Source organism: Delphinus delphis, chromosome 17 (genome assembly GCF_949987515.2).
Source record: "Delphinus delphis chromosome 17, mDelDel1.2, whole genome shotgun sequence".
In the NCBI taxonomy this organism is placed as follows: Eukaryota; Metazoa; Chordata; class Mammalia; order Artiodactyla; family Delphinidae; genus Delphinus; species Delphinus delphis.
In genome coordinates this window covers 55,778,758-55,791,127 of record NC_082699.1, presented here as the reverse complement: position 1 = coordinate 55,791,127, position 12,370 = coordinate 55,778,758, and the positions used below count along the sequence as shown (strand labels likewise).

General features: G+C 33.1%; 1 protein-coding gene across 3 annotated transcripts in view; it reads left to right on the top strand.

Annotated features, from left to right (window-relative positions):
- The window catches only part of CSMD3 (CUB and Sushi multiple domains 3), a 1,080,105-nt gene that overhangs the window by 626,592 nt on the left and 441,143 nt on the right, over positions 1-12,370 (top strand). For all 3 annotated transcript variants that reach the window (XM_060035246.1, XM_060035245.1, XM_060035244.1), the window contains 2 exons: positions 7,190-7,372; positions 9,151-9,477. In XM_060035246.1, the coding sequence (XP_059891229.1) occupies positions 7,190-7,372; positions 9,151-9,477 (510 nt within the window). The remainder of the gene's footprint in view (positions 1-7,189; positions 7,373-9,150; positions 9,478-12,370) is intronic.

Sequence of the window (12,370 nt, the reverse complement as noted above, 5' to 3'; positions counted from 1 at the left end):
CTGGGTGGCTTATAAACAGCAAACATTACAGTCTGGAAACTAGGAAGTCCATGATCAAGGTGCTGGCAGATTCAGTGTTTGGTGAGAGCCTATTTCCTGGTTCACAGATGGCTGTCCTCTCCCTATGTCCTCACATGGCAGGATAGGCAAGGAGCCTTTTGAAGTCCTCTTTTATAAGGGCAGAGATGCCATTCATGAGGGCTCCACCCTCATGACTTAATCACCTCCCAAAGACTACCTCCAAATATCATCACATCAGGGATTATGTTTCACCATATGAATTTTGGGGGGACACAAATATTCAGCCTATAGCATTAATTAACTTCTCTGACCTTTATTTTTCTTGTTAGTAAATGGAGATGACAATAGTTCCATCATATGGCTGTTATGAGGATTAAATTATATAACGAATGTGTTTAAAAAATATTTTCACAATGTCAATACAATTTCAATGTTCAACAAATGATAGCAGCTATTATTAATAATTGATTTTTGTACAAAACTCTATTATAATACTGATATGTTGCATATGAATTATTTGTTCAGATATTATTCTTGCCTCCTGGATAGAAAAAAAATTTCAAAGGCAATGATATACAGTAGGTATGTGTTTATTTTCGTTACTGCCTATTGTCTTTCAGTCTAAGAGAGTATTGCAGCTTCAAAATTACACCTTCATTTGAAAATATATTCTTAATTTAAAGAATTTTGTATTAAAGGAGCAAAGAAAAATATAAGGTTTCAAAATAGTATAATAGAGTAAGCACTTATTCTCAGTGCTAACCCAAAGATGATAGAAAACATATTAAAAAGAAATACACTGATGCTGAAGAATAGGAAGAGAACATTTCATTTATTATAAGGCCATAGGGGATCTCTGAGATAAATAAATATAAATAAACATATATATATATATGGAATATAGAGGTAAGCTGAGAATTTCATAAACCAATGCCTCCATTGGCTGCTGTTGCTGTAGCTTCTGCCAAGGAAGCCATTGTTCATCAGGGCCAGAAGCCACCACGGAAGAGGCCACTGGCAATCCTGAGAAACTGTAGTAATTGCTACAGAGGAAAATATTTCAGCTACAGAGCCAAATGCCCAGAAATGGAATCAGAGTCAAATGCAGTTATCAAGAGGGGTCTTCATCCCAACTCAGGATGAAGACCATAAAAGTGGACTGCACCACAGATCAACAGAGGAGATAACTTATACCTAGAAGTATGACATGATTCTGACATTAGAAGAAATAAGCCTGAAGTTTACAGAAGCAAGCAAATAAAAACATTTATTTGACAGCTGGTTCAAAACCAACTAATTTGTTCCTCCCCCAAATAAATTCCTCCTGCACTTTTCATCGTAAGTTTGAAAACCATTATGATTCACCAAATATATTTTCAAATATGCTGCTTCAGAAGAAACTTTAGTCTGCTACTCTTGAAGCAAACTTCTGCCTGTACCCCAGGAAACAGTAAAAAGAAAAAAAAAATTGTACTAGATATCCTCACAAAAATAAAGGGGGGAATTGTATCCATGAACAAATAATAGGAGGTTATGAAATAATAAAAAGTAATAAATCATTAAATATTCAAGAAATGATAACATAATTTTTCAGTATATAGGTTGAATTAGAATTAGATAAAAGTACACAGTGAATTAATAAATTTGAATTTATAATATATATACATATTTTACATATATAATACTTCTAGAATGCAGAATAGAGATTTTTTTAAATGAAAATTTGAAAGATCGAGCAACATGAAGGCTAAATCTGAAAGCTCTGATGTTTAATGTGAAAGAGTTCCAGAGAGATGAGTGTGTATACAAAATAATATTTTAAAAGAAATAATGGTAACAATTTCTTAGAACTGAAAAAAAAGAAGTTACAGGTTATTTGACAGCAGAAATCTATCAAGTACCAAGTTAAAAAAAAAAATTTAAGAACCAGTACCTAGGTAGATGATAGTGACATTTAAAAACAGCAAGTCTAAAAAAGAATCCTAACAACTATGGGAAGGGAAGAGAGGGAGCAGGGAACAGGTTAATTACAAAGAGAATTAAAATCAGTTTGTTATATTTTTTTATCAGGAATACTGGATGGATAAAAGACCAGGGAAAAATATCTTCAAAATGCTGAGGGAAAATAATTTTGAATTAAAATTCTATACCTTACCGATTATCACTCAATATTGAGGGCAAAAGAAAGACATTTCAGTTGAAGAATAACCTAGTCTTTCAATAACAGAAACAATTTCAGTAAGGTATAAGAGGAATAAAATTTTCTGAGCCTAACAACAATGTCATGCCACCATCACCTAGCACTTTAGCCCTGCTATTCCCTGCGCATCATCCCACCCCCCACCAGAGCATCCATCACCTTCTAAAATAACACTTTTTATTTATTATTATTTGTGAACTTCCAATGGAATATACACCACCGAAGAGCAGGAATTATTGTCTGTTTATTCATTGATCTAGTCCACATAGTACCTAGAAGAGAATCTGGCCCATCATGGGTTCTCAAATAAATATTTGCTAAATAAATTGAACGACACAATGCAGTTTGAACTATGTAATGAGCTTGATTCAGCTACCAGGAAATGTGGCAAAATTCATACTCTGTTTGGAACTTGAACAAAGTTCTTTTTTTTTAATTTTTGAATTTTATTTTATTTATTTTTTTATACAGCAGGTTCTTATTAGTTATCCATTTTATACATATTAGTGTATATATGTCAATGCCAATCTCCCAATTCATCACACCACCTCCGCTGCTTTACCCCCGTGGTGTCCATATGTTTGTTCTCTACATCTGTGTCTCAATTTCTGCCCTGCAAACTGGTTCATCTGTACCATTGTTCTATGTTCCACATATATGCGTTAATATACGATATTTGTTTTTCTCTTTCTGACTTATGTCACACTGTATGACAGTCTCTAGATTCATCCACGTCTCTACAAATGAGACAACTTCGTTCCTTTTTATGGCTGAGTGATATTCCATTTTATATATGTACCACATCTTCTTTATCCATTAGTCTGTCTATGGGCATTTAGGTTGCTTCCATGACCTGACTATTGTAAAGAGTGCTGCAGTGAACATTGGGGTGCATGTGTCTTTTTGAATTATGGTTTTCTCTGGGTATATGCCCAGGAGTGGGATTGCTGGGTCATATTATATTTCTATTTTTCGTCTTTTAAGGAACCTCCATACTGCTCTCCATAGTGGCTGTATCAATTTACATTCCCACCAACAGTGCAAGAGGGTTCCCTTTTCTCCACACCCTCTCCAGCATTTGTTGTTTGTAGATTTTCTGATGATGGCCATTCTAACCGGTGTGAGGTGATACCTTATGTAGTTTTGATTTGCATTTCTCTAATAATTAGTGATGTTGAGCAGCTTTTCATGTGCATCTTGGCCATTTGTATGTCTTCTTTGGAGAAATGTCTATTTAGGTCTTCTGCCCATTTTTGGATTGGGTTGTTTGTTTTTTAATATTGAGCTGCATGAGCTGTTTGTATATTTTGGAGATTAATCCTTTGTCCATTGATTCGTTTGCAAATATTTTCTCCCATTCTGAGGGTTGTCTTTTTGGCTTGTTTGTAGTGTCCTTTATAGCTGTTAGCAGTTGCCTTATGCATTGAGGTGCTCCTATGTTGGGTGCATATATATTTATAATTGTTACATCTTCTTCTTGGATGGATTTCCATTTCCATGGAATATATTTTTCCATCCCCTCACTTTCGGTCTATATGTGTCCCAGGTCTGAAGTGGGTCTCTTGAAGACAGCATATATATGGGTCTTGTTTTTGTATCCATTCAGCGAGCCCCTGTCTTTTAGTTGGAGCATTTAATCCATTCACATTTAAGGTAATTATCGATATGCATGTTCCTATTACCATTTTCTTAATTGTTTTGGGTTTGTTTTTGTAGGTCCTTTTCTTCTCTTGTGTTTCCCACTTAGAGGAGTTCCTTTAGCATTTGTTGTAGAGCTGGTTTGGTGGTGCTCAATTCTCTTAGGTTTTGCTTCTCTGTAAAGCTTTTGATTTCTCCATCAAATCTGAGTGAGATTCTTGCCAGGTAGAGTAATCTTGGTTGTAGGTTCTTCCGTTTCATCACTTTAAATATGTCATGCCACTCCCTTCTGGCTTGTAGAGTTTCTGCTGAGACATCAGCTGTTAACCTTATGGGAGTTCCCTTGTATGTTGTCATTTTTCCCTTGCTGCTTTCAATAATTTTTCTTTAATTTTTGTCAATTTGATTACTATGTGTCTCAGCATGTTTCTCCTTGGGTTTATCTTGTATGGGACTCTCTTTGCTTCCTGGACTTGGGTGGCTATTTCCTTTCCCATGTTAGGGAAGTTTTCGAGTATAATCTCTTCAAATATTTTCTCGGGTCCTTTCTCTCTCTCTTCTCCTTCTGGGACCCCTATAATGCAAATGTTGTTATCTTTAATGTTGTCCCAGAGGTCTCTTAGGCTGTCTTCATTTCTTTTCATTCTTTTTTCTTTATTCTGTTCCACAGCAGTGAATTCCACCATTCTGTCTTCCAGGTCACTTATCCGTTCTTTGTCTCAGTTATTCTGTTATTGATTCCTTCTAGTGTATTTTTCATTTCATTTATTGTATTGTTCATCTCTGTTTGTTTGTTCTTTAATTCTTCCAGATCTTTGTTAAACATTTCTTGCATCATCTCGATCTTTGCCTCCATTCTTTTTCCAAGGTTCTGGATCATCTTCAGTATCATTATTCTGATTTCTTTTTCTGTAAGGTTTCCTGTCTCCACTTCATTTAGTTGTTTTCCTGGGGTTTTATCTTGTTCCTTCATCTGGTACATAGCCCTGTGCCTTTTCATCTTGTCTGTCTTTCTGTGAATGTGGTTTTTGTTCCACAGGCTGCAGGACTGTAGTTCTTCTTGCTTCTGCTGTCTGTCCTCTGGTGGATGAGGCTATCTCAGAGACTTGTACAAGTTTCTAACACAGTTCTTTTAGAAATTATCAGAGAGGGTAGAAAAAATTAACTAAGGTCATATAATTTCAATTTGACAAATATAATAGCAAATTGAATTGAATATATTTTATTGATTTATCCTCTGTGAGGCTGGATATACTTATACTGAATATTAAAGCAATAACATTAGAAATCAGCAACAAAATGATAGCCTAGACCCATATATTTAAAAACACCTTGAAATTATTTATGAGTTAAGGAGGAAATCAAAATGGAAATTACAGACTATTTAGAAGTGAACAAAAAAAGCTCTAAATATCAAAACAGTACTCTGAAGAAAATTTATAGACTAAAAAACATTTTTTTAAGGAAACAAGAAAGACTGAAAATAAACTAATATAAAAACAAACCCTAAGACTTCAGCTCAAGAAGGTGGAGAAAGAATAGCAAAATAATGCAAAAAAAAGTTGAAGGTGGAATCCAAAAAGATAAAAATGAAAGATGTTTAAATAAAATCAAAACAATGGAATTGATTAGCAAAATGTGGTTCTTTGAGTAGACTAGTAAATTTGACAATGTTTTTTAAGTATGAGGCAAAGAAAACTGGAAGACTCATCACAAATAAATAGCATTGGGAGTGAGAAAGTTTATGACATCTTTGTAAAGAGATATTTAAAGATTTTGTAACACAATTCTATTACTACTAAACTAACTGGAAAATTGCACTTCTCTAACATATATATATAAGTTGCTAATATTTCCTCCCCCCCAGAAAAATAACTTTAATAGTAAAATAACCCTAGAAGATATTGAAATGGTAGTCAGATACCTATCTCAAAGTTATACCAGGCTCAGTCAGCATTTTTGGCAAATTGTTACACTCAAGGATCCAATTTTCCTCTTATGCAAACTAGTCTAAAAGACTAGTGAATGTTGGAAAATTGCTAACCTCTTCCCTTGATATTAAGTCTGTATAGGAACAGCACAAGAAAAATGATAGACCAATGTCACTATGACACAGATAAAAACAAATATCAAATCAAATGAAGTGTATTAAAGAAATCATTATAACTATGTTTTCTGCTAAGGATACAAGGACATTCAAAAATATCTCCAAAATTATTGTTTGGTTCAAAAAACAGCAAGTTATAGAATATATTGACAGTATAGTACAAGTTACTATATATATAAAAAGCAATACTACCTAGATTTTGTGAAGAGAATTTTTACGTTTACAAAAATACAGATGTTTATATTACATAGTACCTATATATGTGTATTATTATAAAAGCATGCATAAAGAACTGTAAAGATACACAACAAATTGATGCTAGTAGATTACAGAAGAACCCGGAATGTGTGATTGTTGGAGTGTCAAGAGAGACCATAACTTTATCTCAACGTTTTATTTTTTAAATTTAAATTAATTTTTTTTTGCTGTTGTTTGAAGATTACTGTATTAATGTGATTTCATGTAACTTAAAAACCAAAACAATTACCACAATAATCTGCAACTGACATTCCTAGATTCACAAGGAAGATCCCAGATATTTGGAGTTTCCTTGAGCACATGTCGAAAGGGTGTTTTAATGTGCTCTTGAGAGATTTTTTTTTTCAACCTCCTTCAATTTAATTCATCCACAAAACATTTGTTGAGGAACATATATGGGTAATTTGGAATGAAAAATTGATTCCTGACATGAGGAGCTTTTTGGGGAGTCTAATTGGGGAAGTAATTCAACCAACAGGTACTAGGGAGAGTGGCAGATCCTGTGTGGAGGGTATTCACTGATTGTTTTAGGAGCACATAGGCAGAGAATATCACCTTGTGTCCTGGTTTCAATCCAAAGATTTCCTGTATCATGTACAGATTACAAAAATAAGAAAAGTTTTTGAGATTTGGGGAAAATACATATGTATATTTATGTGTGTATGTATGTAGTACAAACAGATAATCTGAATCTTTTTCATAATTGTTCTGTTAAGAACAACTGCATTAGCTCCAACAACCTGTTTCCCTATCTACAAAATGAGAGAAATGCACTAATTGTTCCCTAAAGATCATTTCCTCAAATCATGTCCATAACAGTAGTAAGAGAAAATTAAGATTGGAGAACATTTTCCTCTTTTGCTCTGAAATATCTTGGCTATAGAGAGTGTACATCTCTTAAATTTGCTGTATGGATATCATATGCCTGAAAGCCTTGAAATCTGACATATCATTTATTTTTACAGAAATTGAAAAAGAAAGTTGTGGTGATCCTGGTACACCCTTATATGGAATTAGAGAAGGTGATGGATTTTCTAATCGTGATGTTTTAAGGTTCGAATGCCAGTTTGGATTTGAATTAATTGGAGAGAAATCCATTGTTTGTCAAGAGAATAACCAATGGTCTGCAAACATACCCATCTGCATCTGTGAGTACCAAATGCTTTGCTTCCAGATAGCATATGCTACCCTGTCCTTGCATATAATTGCTTTTGTAATTAATTGCAAAGAACTGGAACTGTGTAATTATTTTTGAATGAGTAGCACTTTTCAACACTATCTTTAACAAGTGTGCTTATGCCAAATTATAAATTTCATTGCAGATTTAAATAAAGTTAGCACAGTTCACTTGGTAATGGCAAAGTATAGTTTACATATGTCCTCATAACACTTTATTGGTGGCATTTTATACTTTATAGATAGAATACTTCTTATGGAAATTATACATCTGAGCTAATTCTATTAGGCTCATTTATTTTAACAAGGTAGTATATGCTTATTTGCAATCAGAAACACTTAAAATATTTAAAGCTTATATTCTATGTATAATGCATTAACTTATTTTTTCTTGTAGATGCTCACACTAATGCCTGCTTAAGTGCCATTTATTTATATTGCACAGAATAAAATTCATTAATGTTTGTGATATGCTTGGATTAAAATAATGTGTTTCTTCAAATACTTTAAAGCGTTCCAATTTAGCTGCAACAAAAATATAATTTGTTTTATCTATGGATGCACTTTTAGGTTAAATTAAATACTATCTTCATTACCAACAAATACAGCTTACCAGGTGTGAATGCAATGTTGAAAATTTTGCATTTAGTTTTGTTACAAATGATAACATATAAGCTCATAATCATGAAAGTAAAAAATAATTTTCTTGTTTTAAAATATGACTTTTCATCTGTATCGAACTTATAATGATCATGCTTTTCATTTGTGAAATCCTTTATTCCCTACAAAGGCATTAGCACAAACTTTACTTCAATATATAACTGTTTTTTAAAAAATTTAGCAGTTTTCAAGACCTGCATTTTATCTGAATTTTAATTTGTGCTGCAAAACACACATTTTCCTTTATTGAAAATGTTGATTATTTAACATTTTTAAAATATTTAACATTTTTAAACACGTACTGAGAACTTTTAAAGTGAGTGGAGGCCAAACGTTTTCTAATATTATCTTTTTTTCCTCTGTGTAATAAATCATTGTTTTTTAATCCTTCCTCTACTTTCTAAATGTTCTGTGTGAACCTTTAAATCATATTTTTTAAAAGCTAAAAAAATAAATCTGAGGGGAAATAAAGACCAACCTTAGTATGGTATGGGAGTTCTTATTTAGTTTTTTTCCAGCATTAGCCCCTAGTGGCAGCTATAATAAGTGTTAATTCATCTCCTTATCTGTGTTATAAGCTATCAGAGCATCCCATGGCCATGGTAGGAGTGAAGTTCACCTAGTTACTACCCTCACTCCAAGTTTTCTCCAGGTTGTATTATCCCAGTTATGTTAATACCTACATAATATTTGTGTGTGTTTGTTTTCAGTCATTTTGTGAGCATTATTGTTTTCTTTGGAAATGTCTATATACTTCTCCAATACTTTTTTAAGCACAGAAACTAAAACTTTGCACTGCACTCTAACATGGACATGATAAATGTCAAAATAAATTGCTGTTATTACTCCAATTATATTTTTGTGCATATTTAAACATACAGTAATTCAAAGTACTAGTAGCCTTCCTTAATAATGTGCAAACAACAGCATATTTTTTTGTTTTATAAGATAGATTATATTGTTTAATATTTTTTTTAAACTGCTAATTGATTATTATAATTGTTGGCTGTGGCAAAATGAGGTAATTTGAATTATTTGAGGTAATAAATTTGAAAATTTATTGTTTTTTATAATCTTCCTACTTTAACAGTTCCTTGCCTCTCTAACTTTACTGCACCAATGGGAACAGTCCTTTCTCCTGATTATCCCGAAGGGTATGGAAATAATTTAAATTGCATCTGGACAATAATCTCTGAACCAGGGAGTCGGATACACCTTTCTTTCAATGACTTCGATCTGGAATCCCAGTTTGACTTCCTTGCTGTTAAAGATGGAGACTCTCCAGACTCCCCAATTCTTGGAACCTTTACTGGGACTGAGGTGCCTTCTCACCTTACTAGTAATAGTCATATACTACGATTGGAATTTCAAGCTGACCACTCAATGTCAGGACGTGGCTTTAACATCACTTATAACAGTAAGTTTAATTTTTCCATATAACATATTTCTACACATTAGAGCTAGAATGGAATCATACAAAACAGCTCTCTTTTTCCACAGATAGGAAACTTGAGCAAGTCATATACATAATTTGTATCAGGGACAGTCTTTCAGCCCTTGATTTCTAACCATATTTTTACTCCTTACTGTGTCATTTCTCTTTGTGAGAGGCCTGATGTTAAGGAGATATATATTAAATATAATTACTATATCACCAATATATTAGCTTATTCTATTAAATCTTATAAGCATAATCTCAAACCTACTGTACATAACATATTTTGCTCTGTTATTGGTATGCAAACATAAAAGGGGGATAGATCCTTCCTTCAAGATATTCATATACCAGTAGAGGATTTTAAACAAATAATGACAACACAGAGTTATAATTCCAAAGACAAAATTAGCTAGACTATCAAAGTATCACAGAGAAGGAAATTACTAATTCTGGGCAGTAGGTTACGGAGCTGACTTAGCAAAGATGCTATGGGGGCAAAATACCTTAGTGATTAAGAATATCAGCTCTAAGGTCAAACTATGCAACTTCAAATCTTGGTTTTGCTACACTTTTAGGTTTAATAACAGAGCCTCAGTATTCATCCATAAAGTCATACTGGGTTTTTGTAAGGAGCTGTCGATGAAAAAAATAATCAGTGGTCAATCTAAGAAAGAAATGAACATTTTTTTTCCAAGCCAACCTGTGGATTATAACCTGGGAGACAGTCTTTCAGAAAGCTCTGAGGACTGTTCCACTTGTTAGAGGTCAAAGCACAGTTATGTAAGTTTTTGAGACAAAGGGTTATAGTCAAATGACCTATTAACAGTTTACACAATCCAGGTCTGCACATCCAAAGCAAGTAGTGGGTCATCGTGATCCCTTATGAGATTAAGAAGGACTGTTATCTACTAAGGAGGTCTGGTTAATGCAGATGAACGATACACACTAAAGAGGAAGGAAGAAGCCCAAGATGGCAGAGAAAAATTTATGTTTAAATTTTCATCTTGCCATAAAATATGAATTTTATTTAATCAGAGTAAATAGGGTAATGCATGTAAATAATTCAGCATATATACCTAATAAATACTCAATAAACATTAACAGTTGTTGTTTAGTTGTCTTCTGAAGTATTCCCTGTCAATTCTTATTTTATTATTGTATTTATTACATTGCTTTAGATTTAAGAATTCTTCGAGGTTATTTAGCTATTGTCTATCACCCATATTTTTTGTATTTCAAAAGGATGCATATTATTTTTCTGAAAATAACGTGGTGTAAATATAACAAAAAGGTGAATCACATAAATGAGAAAAGTTAACAAACTTAGTAAGTTAACAAACTTACTTAGTTTTAAGTATGTTAGTAAGTTAACAAACTTACATTTTGATGCTTCCGTGTGCACATGTTTTACCTCAAGCTGTAGAATGCTAGTGATTTTTATTGTTTTCTTCAAAGTTACCACACTCTGTCAGATTCTGACCAACTCGATGAGTTATTTAAGTGTCACATTATAATAGGATTTAATTTCCTGCTCTTTAAAAAAGCACTGCACACCCCTCACCCTCACCCTTGCCCCAGCCTGTTCAGTGCTGAGCTTTGTCAATTAATAACAAAATGCAGTTATTGTCTTTTCAAAGTGACACTCTTAGTGAACATTGTCACTAATAAGTTGTCAACATGTAATTGCACATCATTAAAGTTGAATTAGCTGTGACATGTGTCAGAGAGACATGCTGTATAAAATGGTTGCTTTATCTGTAAGTCCCTTTTAAAATATTTCATATATATGTATAAATATAGACACATACATTTATCTATTTACAGTTTTATGTTGTCTTAAATGCATATATATATATATATATATTTTTTTTTTTCTTTTCTTGCCACACAGCTTGCGGGATCTTAGTTCTGCAACCAGGGATTGAACCCCAGACCCCACCAAGTCCTAACCACTGGACCACCAGGGAATTCCCTTAAATGAATAATATTTTTAACTTTAATATTTATGGTATCTTGAAGGTATTATGGAAATATGCCTCTTGTTCCTTGTTCTGTTTCTCTAGTAAATAATTTAAACCATTGTATTAAAATTCTTATATTCAATGCTTCCTACTGCTGTTTTTTTCTGAAAAATTATCCAGCAGGCATTATATATAAGAGCAACCAGGGTTAATCGATACTGAGCTGTTTAAAAGCACAGCAGAAAACAATAATTAGAAATAAATGTACCTACAAAATAAATTTTATATATTTTAGAATTTACCTTAATGTTATTTTATACTGTTTAACTTAAAAATGAGGAGACTGGATAATACAATTATATAATTTATGAACAGTATCACAGTGATGATTTAGTGAAAAAATTTTAAATAGCTGCATGTACCCATGCAGTATGTATATAATATTAAATTGTAAATACCCCTTAAAATATGTTTTACATATTTAGACTTTGCTACTTTAAATATTCTTCCACTTATATTATACTAATTTAAACATTTATAATGCAAATTTATAGGGCTCATGTAATCTATAATCTATGAGAAATTTAAGTAAGCATATTGTCCTTACACTTCTGCTACTTGCTGGGACGGGGCTAAATACGCATCCTGGGAGATACAAGGTAAAATAAGATAGTGACCCTGAACTAAAGAACTCACATTCTCTTGAGAGACATGAGACAAATAATCCAAGATACAATATGTTGTGGAGAGGGACTTCCCTGGTGGTCCAGTGGGTAAGACTCTGTGCTCCCAATGCAGGGGGCCCAGGTTCAATCCCTGGTCGGGGGACTAGATCCCACATGCATGCTGCAACTGAGTCCACGTGCTGCAACAAAGATCCCGTGACCAGGTGCAGCCAAAATAAAAATAAA